General features: G+C 43.6%; 1 protein-coding gene across 1 annotated transcript; it reads left to right on the forward strand.

The window, feature by feature from the left end:
* The first annotated feature begins 230 nt into the window (after window positions 1-230).
* fgf2 (fibroblast growth factor 2) lies at window positions 231-9,125 on the forward strand. Its single transcript, XM_062039749.1, has 3 exons — window positions 231-928; window positions 7,558-7,661; window positions 7,823-9,125. The coding sequence occupies exons 1-3, from the start codon at window positions 751-753 to the stop codon at window positions 8,006-8,008; spliced, it is 468 nt and encodes a 155-aa protein (XP_061895733.1). The 5' UTR covers window positions 231-750; the 3' UTR covers window positions 8,009-9,125.
* The last annotated feature ends 1,370 nt before the right edge of the window (window positions 9,126-10,495 follow it).

Genomic DNA, 10,495 nt, shown 5'->3' on the forward strand with positions numbered 1-10,495 from the left:
ATTTATTGCAAATTGGTTATGTTACGTTAACTGGAAACAGAATAATGTTTCCATCTTAACTAATTATCATCAAATTAAAGAATAGTCAAAGCGTAAGGCTATTTGGATTTAAAGTGATCCTGCACGCTACAGACATAACTCAACAAGTTAGGAATGCAGTGCTGTGAATTGCCTCTTGAGAAGTCTGTATGAATGAACACACTGGTTCTGTTGCTTGCCACGGCACTTGGCATGCTAAGGGGTCACAGAGAAAGCGTCCAAGCTGCAAATCCACCTCGCTCCCCCTCCACGACACTGCCGTCTGCTTGGCCAATTGGTGGAATCGGAGAGCACTAGTGGGCGTGAGCTTAATATGCGAGTGTGTTGGTGCTCCGAGAGCGCATGCGAACTGAGGCCCAAAGTGGGGAAAGCCTTGCACACCGATCTAAGCCAGCTGCTTTGATTAAACCACTACACAGGAAGACTGCAAAACCATCCATCCCCCAACCATCAGAACAACTCTACAAACAGCAGGCGAGCACATGCAAACTTAAGCTCTGTGGACTTTTTTTAATCAGCCAGAAGCTCACCAAGGAGACCTTCTGTTTGTGATTCTCTCTTGTCAAAGGGTACCCGAGGCCCTGCGACCCCTGAGCTAATGTGAAGCTCTGCGGAGGAGGGGAGGAGGAAAGTTAGTGGGAGGTGGGAGGCCTACAGTGGGGCAGCTTCCAGAAAGGAGACAGACAGCAGTCGCCAGGAAGCGAGGGGAAGATGGCCACAGGAGAGATCACTACGCTTCCTACCACGCCTGAAGACGGCGGCAGTGGCGGCTTTCCCCCCGGAACCTTCAAGGAGCCCAAGAGGTTGTACAGCAAAAACGGGGGCTTCTTCTTGAGGATAAAGTCAGATGGTGGAGTGGACGGAATCCGGGAGAAGAGCGATCCCCACAGTAAGTCTTCTCATCCTTAAGCACTTAGCTCATGCAAACTGTTGTTATGGCGACAAACTAACATACATTTTGGAGGGACGTTGTGTATGTTTTCTAAATAAAAGTAGTTTTGGAAAGAGTCTTAACTGTTTTGAGAACCTTGTCCTCCAGTTTTCCTAATCAATGGAACATGCCTTTTGTTTTTTTTTAGTAATTTGGGCTTAGCATGCTGACTCACACTTTGCTTTACGTCACACTGTAAAAACAGTAGTGACATCTTCAAATGAAGGCCTCAGATCAAAAGATGTCCTGTGAGGATTTTTCTTGCACCTCGACTTAAAGCTGTAATGACGCACATGAATTTAAGTGGCGATGAATAACGGGACCTGCGTATTTCCCCAACAAGTACACAAACCAGATCAAACTTGGATTGTTGTCACTCTTGCCATGTTTAGTTATACAAAATACAGATCAGTCAAAGTCTGCCAAATAAAGAGTTTAAAGATATATTCCATGTTTGCAAAAGAAGCACTTTTAGTCACCTACTTTCATCAAAAAGTTTTTTTACGGAAGCCATGACCTCTAGTAAACCGTGGTGGAACTAAAATGCGAGCTCTTGTTTGGTGTATACGACTGACGGTCAAACAATGAATTCTTTTCAAGGAGCATCATCGCTTCAGGAGAGATGAGGGAGGTGGCCATGAAGATTCCTGAGAAAAACTAATGTTTGGACAATGTTTTGTTTGAGGAATCCAGTGGGACATTTGGAAAGAGCTGCGTCCAAAGAAATACCTGATTTGACTTCAAGGAGCTCAACACTAAATTGGCCCTAGTGTGTGAATGTGAGTGTGAATGTTGTCTGTCTATCTGTGTTGGCCCTGCGATGAGGTGGCGACTTGTCCAGGGTGTACCCCGCCTTCCGCCCGATTGTAGCTGAGAGGCTCCAGCGCCCCCCGCGACCCCGGGAATAAGCGGTAGGAAATGGATGGATGGATGGATGGACTTCAAGGAGCTATTTTAAGGTAGTTGAGTTACCATTCAGTAACAATGAGTCACAGCTGTCAGTGATATAAACCAGAACGGCACACTTAGCATAGTAAGCTAATGACTGGACCTATTATTCATTCATTGGCTGATTATTGAATTTTTTTTTACCATCAATGCCAAAGTTTAGCTACTTTTCACCCACCTTTTACGGGGCGCCGTAAGTGGTGACCCCTCATCGTTTCCGTTATGTTCCTTGTACAATGTTTGTTTAATCTTGAACGGGTTTGTGGTGAAAATTATGTTTCGTTCTACTTGTGCAATGGCAATTAAGAGCATACCATGTTTGGGTTACATCCCTTTCTCTGTCAGAGTCAGTCACATTACATTACATCCATATATTTATTGATATAGTAATATTAGTACTGCTTCCTTTTGGTAGGAACGCAATTTGGCACTCTCTCAAAAGGCAGTTTTGGTCACCTGCATTTTTTACCTTCCAAAAATAATGTCCCGCTCTATTGAATAGAACCAACTGTGAAGCGTCCGCCAAAACTGAAGCCTGTTTCCCTTTAGACCGTCTACAATCTTACCGATTGGCTATGTTGCTAACGTGACACTGCACCGCGACAAAATGATTGATAGCATGTAGCAGCTGACCAATCAGCGGTCAGATGCGCCGATATGCAGGCAGTTGGATGCAGGTAGAGAGAAGAGTTGGTTCCCCAATGGCAACATGAAACACAAGCATGGAAAAGACAGACTAGATCAGGGGTCGGCAACCCGCGGCTCCGGAGCCGCATGCGGCTCTTTGACCACTCTGATGCGGCTCAGCTGCATACTTGCCGACCCCCCCGATTTTCCCAGGAGACTTATGGATCTCAGTGCCTCTCCTAGATAACTCCCAGGGCAAATATAATCCTATTTTCACTCTAATTACTAAATTAAGGGTGTGCCCTAATTGCACTGCAGTAATTGTCCTCTTTAGCATTTACAAACAGCGTGCCAGCCCGGCCACATGTTGTATGTAGCTTTTACTTGCACACGTGGGAGACAGGAAAGCATACTTAGTCATCAGCCACACAGCTTACACTGACGGTTGCCGTATAGAACAACTTTAACACTGTTACGTTACAAATATGCGCCACACTGTGAACCCACACCAAAAAAGAATGAAAAACACATTTCTGGAGAACATCCCACCGTAACACAACATAAACACAACACAACCAATACCCAGAATCCCATGCAGCCCTAACTCTTCCGGTCTAGATTATACACCCCGCTACCACCAAACCCCCCCCCCCCCCCCCTCCGTGCGTTGGTTGAGCGGAAGAGTTAGTGCTGCATGGGATTCTGGGTATTTGTTGTGTTGTGTTTATGTTGTGTTACAGTGCAGATGTTCTCCAGAAATGTGTTTGTCATTCTTTTTTGGTGTGGGTTCAAAGTGTGGCGCATATTTGTAACGTAACAATGTTAAAGTTGTTTTATACGGCTACCGTCAGTGTAAGCTGTGTGGCTGATGACCTAGTACGCCTTGCTGTTAGTGATGGGATCGGCAGTTCTTTTGACTGTACTGAATCACTAGAATCGGTTCCTTAAATTGATTCGTTCAAAAAATTCGTTCACCGAATCACCCCCCCCCCCCCCCCAAAAAAAATTGGGGGGGCGTGCGTAGTACAGACAGTACAGTGCAGACATTCGCGCACTGCTAACAACAACAACAGTTGCAGTAGAAGGGATAATAATAATAATAATAATAATAATATGAATCAGAATTGATCCCCAAGGAGAAATTTATTTTTGTTACAATAACTGTGTAAATAATAGCCTATGTATGTGTACATACATTAGTTATTATTTTTATTTTAAATCTTCTCAAAACAGCCTGCTTACACTTTACCCCCCGCCCCTTCTTTCTGTCTCCTCTACTAGTCTACTCTCATTTTGTTTTCATGTGGCTTGTTTTCATGGGATCGGCAGTTCTTTTGACTGTACGAATCACTAGAATCAGTGACTGACAACGCCACACGGTGGCCGCAGTTCATTACGTGTACCGAACCACTTCTGCAGTTCTTTTGACAGTACGAATCACTAGAATCAGTGACTGACAACGCCACACGGTGGCCGCAGTTCAGTACGTGTACCGAATCTCTTCTGCAGTTCTTTAGACAGTACGAATCACTAGAATCAGTGACTGACAACGCCACACGGTGGCCAGTTCAGTACGTGTACCGAATCTCTTCTGCAGTTCTTTTGACAGTACGAATCACTAGAATCAGTGACTGACAACGCCACACGGTGGCCAGTTCAGTACGTGTACCGAATCTCTTCTGCAGTTCTTTTGACAGTACGAATCACTAGAATCAGTGACTGACAACGCCACACGGTGGCCAGTTCAGTACGTGTACCGAATCTCTTCTGCAGTTCTTTTGACAGTACGAATCACTAGAATCAGTGACTGACAACGCCACACGGTGGCCAGTTCAGTACGTGTACCAAATCTCTTCTGCAGTTCTTTTGACAGTACGAATCACTAGAATCAGTGACTGACAACGCCACACTGTGGCCAGTTCAGTACGTGTACCGAATCACTTCTGCAGCAGCAGTACAGTTTAATTGCAAATCAGCATTATTATAATGATGATGATAGCTACTAAACAACAACAACAACAGTTACAGTAGAATGGATAATAATAATAATAATAATATGAATCAGAATTGATCCCCAAGGAGAAATTTATTTTTGTTACAATAACTGTGTAAATAATAGCCTATGTATGTGTACATACATTAGTTATTATTTTTATTTTAAATCTTCTCAAAACAGCCTGCCCTACACGTTACCCTCCGCCCCTCGCCCTCGCGTCGCTGCTGCTCAGCCTGCACGGATTTTCTTTATGTGTTGAGATAATGGGGACATGTGTTTGTTTTCATGTGGCTTGAGTCAACATTAGCCGTTAGCTTGGAGAATGAATGGAGAACGGATGCCAATGGCATGAAACATATCCCCGTGACGGGGGGAGAATCACTCGCGGCATTGGGGCAAGCAGAGCAGAGAGTGAGAGCGTTGACGTTCACTGAGTGATTCATGTCGTTAATCCGCGGTGAACGAATCGTTCGCTCAGTCCCTTCCCCCGCCCTCTCATTGGCTGCGTCGTTCGCCGACGTCGAGGGTTCATACCGGCATGGTCGCGGCGGAGCTCAACTGAACTGAGAAAGGAACGAATCAGTTCATGAAGTGATTCGGTTCAGTACGTTCACTCAAAAGATTCGTTCTTTCGAACGAATCGTTCGCGAACGACACAACACTACTTGCTGTCACTTACATGAGCAAGCTGAAGCTGCATTCTACATGTGGTTGAGCAGGTACACTGTTTGGGCCGGCTGTAGAGGGCGCCAAAAGCAGTGCCATCACGTCCTGATATTCGGGAGTCTCCCGGAAATAATGAGAGGGTTGGCAAGTATGACGCTATCAAGCGCCATTCATTCAAAACTCGCAGGCCGCACTAACATCAAATTTCCATATTAAAGTGCGTGCCGTGTGTCTGAGACCCCTGGTTAACATAGCACAAAGCAATTTAAGCTTTGTATGCAGTGTTTTTCATTTTAAATTTAAAAATTTTTTTTGTGGCTCCCATTATTTTCTTTAATTTATGAAACTTGCAAAAAGGTTGCCGACCCCTGGACTAGATCAAAATAAGAGGAGTCGTGTGCTTCACTTGTTGACTTAAAATGTTGTGGCATTGATTGATTGATTGAGACTTTTATTAGTAGGTTGCACAGTGATGTACATATTCCGTACAATTGACCACTAAATGGTAACACCCGAATAAGTTTTTCAACTTGTTTAAGTCGGGGTCCACTTAAATTGATTCATGATACAGATATATACTATCATATATACTATCATCATAATACAGTCATCACACAAGATAATCACATTGAATTATTTACATTATTTACAATCAGGGGTGTGGGGGGGGGATATGGACATCAAGTAGTGGACATAGAGAGAGAGAATAAGAAAACCGATTACACCTCCGATGGCTCAAGTTCTGGCCTTTTGTCGCAAAGGTCGATGATTTGATCAACAGCTGAATCATCATGCGTTCTTGAAGAAATGTTTTTCCGTGTATTATTAGTACTCCAAACCATGCATCTAATCCCTTCAACCGAACTCCGCACCCAAACTCAGACCAGTTTGTGTCCTCGCCCGCATCTGAAATCTAAATTTTACCTCTGCTTTCAGGATCAGCTGTTAGGTTTCTTGGAGATTGTTGCCCAAATTGACCTCTTTGTCATGGGGGTGCTGTGTGTTTGGCGGAAAGGGATTGGTTAAATGCTCTTCACCTTAAAACTGCTCCAAACCGAGGCCCAATTTGAATTCTCCCTCTTACCCCTTCGTCTTAATCCTTTCACTCTTGGCGCCTAGAATCTAGTGTCATGGTGAAGTGTTCAAAATATGCCCCTGGGAATTCGGACGTGGCTCGAGTCTCGCGTCATCAACCCTCGTCGTTTGCCAGCTGTGACGTAAAACAGATGCAACAAATGTTTATTTACTTTTAAAGTGCTGTCGTCTTTGCCTGGGCCCTTTTCTTTCACCTGATTACATCGAGAAAACAGACCTTTTTATGGTCGTTTCTGAAGTGGATCAGTTGATGCGTATCTCATTACAGAAAAATGCATCTGATAATTTTGCCGTTGAATGTACAGACGTTTCACAAACACGTATCATGTTACTTTGCTGATGAGGCAGATAAGAAACAGATAACACAGTTTTCGGAAGCAATAATCTACGGTAGCTTCAGCCGTGTTGCTAGCTTGTTCTAAGGAGCAGTTGCAACATACAATAAACATGGCTTATGTAGCTGTGCATTTTATTCTATCCACCTTGAAAAAACAAATTTAGTTAGAGCTAGTTTTTGCAAAATATACTGGGACTCGATCATTTTAACAAGAGATAAAAAAAAATACAACAAACAATTACAAATAGCCAATATACATTATATGTGGAGTAGCAAAGGATAAACATCTGAACAAAACCATGAGTGTCATTATTATGAAAATCAATAATTAAGCTTTATTTTCAGGCTGTTCTTTGTTGTCTGCCATCGCTTTTAGCAGGCATTTGATGTGGGAAATTTCTTCTACCCCTCGATATCTAGGGAGGTATCTGAGCTCACCTCGCTTCGAGGGATTTGCCCTTACCTGATGGAGAAATCGGACACCACTTGATTGACGTGGACACGCAAAACCGAGTGCTAAGGGGTTAAGACAAGGAGGAAGGGGAATATTCGGATTGGGCCTTAGACGTCTACTCGGAGCTGTGTTGACTCCTGTGTTGACTCCTGTGTTGACGGAAACTCTGGAAAAAAGCGCTACGTGGCTTCAAATCCACAAGAGCTATAAAAAGACCAGTGTGAATGATTGCGTAGTCTGTCTATCCATGAGTTGAACTTCTTAAGGAAGGTGTTCTGTGGTAACATCTTGAGGTCCATCCCTAACCTGTTGGATTAGAAGGAAGACTGTTGATGGACAATACCTTTCAATGGTTCCCCTTGTTTTGGTAGCGACAAATAACCAAATGCAATATTAATCAACTGTATATCAGTCTGACTTTGTGTCCGGACAGTTCTGATACTCTCTACTTTGTTTTCCCCTAGTAATGCTTCAGCTGCAGGCGACCTCAGTAGGGGAGGTGGTCATCAAAGGGGTTCGAGCCAATCGCTACCTGGCCATGAACAGAGACGGACGACTGTTTGGAGCGGTGAGCGACCACATCTGTCCCCGTTAATACAAAAGTATCAAGCACAGTTAAGTTGGGTTCGGATCATGGAATGCTGGGGGGATTGCGATTTCAACGCTGGGTTAAAAGTTGAATGACTCTTTTTGATATCTTGTCTAAGTCGTCTTCGTCTTTTACCTCAGAGACGAGCAACTGAGGAATGTTACTTCTTGGAGCGTCTCGAGAGCAACAACTACAACACCTATCGCTCCAGGAAATACCCCACCATGTATGTGGCGCTGAAGCGGACCGGCCAGTACAAGTCTGGAAGCAAAACCGGACCGGGTCAGAAGGCTATACTCTTTCTGCCCATGTCGTCAAAGGGCTAACCTGGGACGGGGTTGAAAGAACGTTGGTGCCTTAGGTGTGATGGCAGTGAAGGAAGGTACTGTAAGTCCACACTGCCTGGCACAGCTGTGATCTTTGGAGACTCATTTATTCCGACACACCTGCTCTTGTTAAGCTTGACGTTTTGAAGCAATCACTACTTTTACTGTAGAAGAAAAGAACGAGGAAAACGTCAGCGCCAAAGTCCTCTTTTGTACATTCGGCCCCTAACCCTATAAAAAAGGGGCATTGATACATTTCACACACCGTAAGGTTTTATTAACTGTTAAACTACTTAGAATACTTCAAAGTACGTGTATTTTCCTGAGGTGTCTTGTAGTATTTGTGTTGTGGACACACAAATCAAATCAACTTTATTTATAAAGTACATTTAAAATTTACCACAGGAGTAGCCAAAGTGCTGTACAATGGGCAGCACAAAACAATTCTAAGGCAACTAAAGTTCAGTCCAACGACAGAAAACCAAAAGATGAAGAAAACTTTGCTGAGACGTTAGATTTGAGGCTACAACTTTCTGCTCCCAACTCCTCAAATACTTTTTTTTTAAAGTCTGTCGTTCAACTGATAAAATCAAGGTTGGTTGATTTTATCACCAAACTATTAAAGGCCTACTGAAAGCCACTACTACCGACCACGCAGTCTGATAGTTTATATATCAATGATGAAATCTTAACATTGCAACACATGCCAATACGGCCGGGTTAACTTATAAAGTGACATTTTAAAATTCCCTGGAAATATCCGGCTGAAACATCGCGGTATGATGACGTATGCGCGTGACGAAGTCCGAGTAACGGAAGTTATGGTACCCCGTAGAATCCTATACAAAAAGCTCTGTTTTCATTTCATAATTCCACAGTATTCTGGACATCTTTTGCAATTTTTTTAATGAACAATGAAGGCTGCAAAGAAGACAGTTGTAGGTGGGATCAGTGTATTAGCAGCAGACTACAGCAACACAACCAGGAGGACTTTGTTGGAGCGCTAGCCGCGCTAGCCGCGCTAGCCGCCGACTTCACCTTGACTTCCTACGTCTCCGGGCCGCCAAACGCATCGGGTGAAGTCCTTCGTCCTTCTGCCGATCGCTGGAACGCAGGTGAGCAAGGGTGTTGATGAGCAAATGAGGGCTGGCTGGCGTAGGTGGAGAGCTAATGTTTTTAGCATAGCTCTGTGCAGTCTGGTTGCTAAGTTAGCTTCAATGGCGTCGTTAGCACAGCATTGTTAACCTTCGCCAGCCTGGAAAGCATTAACCGTGTATTTACATGTCCACGGTTTAATAGTATTGTTGATTTTCTATCTATACTTCCCGTCAGGGGTTTATTTATTTTGTTTCTATATGCAGTTAAAGCAAGATGCTATCACGTTAGCTCGTAGCTAAAGCATTTCGCCGATGTATTGTCGTGGAGATAAAAGGCACTGAATGTCCATTTCGCGTTCTCGACTCATTTTCAAGAGGATATAGTATCCGAGGTGGTTTAAAATACAAATCTGTGATCTACAATAGAAAAAGGAGAGTGTGGAATCCAATGAGTCAGCTTGTACCTAAGTTACGGTCAAAGCGAAAAAAGATACGTCCATCGCTGCCTCTCAAGTCATTCACTGTAACGTTCCTCATCTACGAATCTTTCATCCTCGCTCAAATTAATGGTGTAATCATCACTTTCTCGGTCCGAATCTCTCTCGCTCCATTGTAAACAACGGGGAATTGTGAGGAATCCTAGCTCCTGTGACGTCACGCTACTTCCGGTACAGGCAAGGCTTTTTTTTATCAGCGAGCAAAAGTTGCGAACTTTATCGTCGATTTTCTCTACTAAATCCTTTCAGCAAAAATATGGCAATATCGCGAAATGATCAAGTATGACACATAGAATGGATCTGCTATTCCCGTTTAAATAAATAAAAATCATTTCAGTAGGCCTTTAACCTTTGATAAGTACTTGGGAAACCAGCAACCATACATTGTTTTGTACACAGAACACGGCACTGCTTTTTTTTTGGATCGTGTTTCACATTTTGTAACAATACTTAAGGTCTCAACATTAGCCCAAAAGGTATCTTCAATTTAAAATGTGTTCCTCAGTCCATGCCATGTAAAACACAGTTAGCTGTTTTTTTTTTTTTCAAACTCTTCTTAGCTGGTATATGTTCAGAAGCAGAACAAAGCCTAACTTGTAACCCGCCGAACAACTCGGGCTTAGGCTGAATCCCAATTCTTGCCCTAAACACATCCCCTTGGTCTTATCCCGAGCCCTCACCCCTCGAACCAGGGGGCCAAGCGGTGGAAAACACACCTTAAGGACACCACTCGTGTCCTTGATACCCCTGGCCGCTTGGTGGATGTTACTATGATACAGATAATCTGTAACAAGCGGTTGTCACGGTATTCAGAATCTACAGTATGTACAATAGTTGTGCTAGCTAGGTTGTCAGGACGAGCGATTTTAAAACAAAAAAAAGTTTTGAAAATG

The sequence above is a fragment of the Entelurus aequoreus genome, linkage group LG28, assembly GCF_033978785.1.
Source record: "Entelurus aequoreus isolate RoL-2023_Sb linkage group LG28, RoL_Eaeq_v1.1, whole genome shotgun sequence".
In the NCBI taxonomy this organism is placed as follows: domain Eukaryota; kingdom Metazoa; phylum Chordata; class Actinopteri; order Syngnathiformes; family Syngnathidae; genus Entelurus; species Entelurus aequoreus.

Excerpts from the sequence above, each read along its gene's own strand:
- fgf2 (XM_062039749.1), top strand. The coding sequence starts at position 751 with ATGGCCACAGGAGAGATCACTACGCTTCCTACCACGCCTGAAGACGGC. Across the intron at positions 929-7,557 it reads GGAGAAGAGCGATCCCCACA|TAATGCTTCAGCTGCAGGCG; the intron begins GTAAGTCTTCTC and ends GTTTTCCCCTAG. Across the intron at positions 7,662-7,822 it reads ACGGACGACTGTTTGGAGCG|AGACGAGCAACTGAGGAATG; the intron begins GTGAGCGACCAC and ends CTTTTACCTCAG.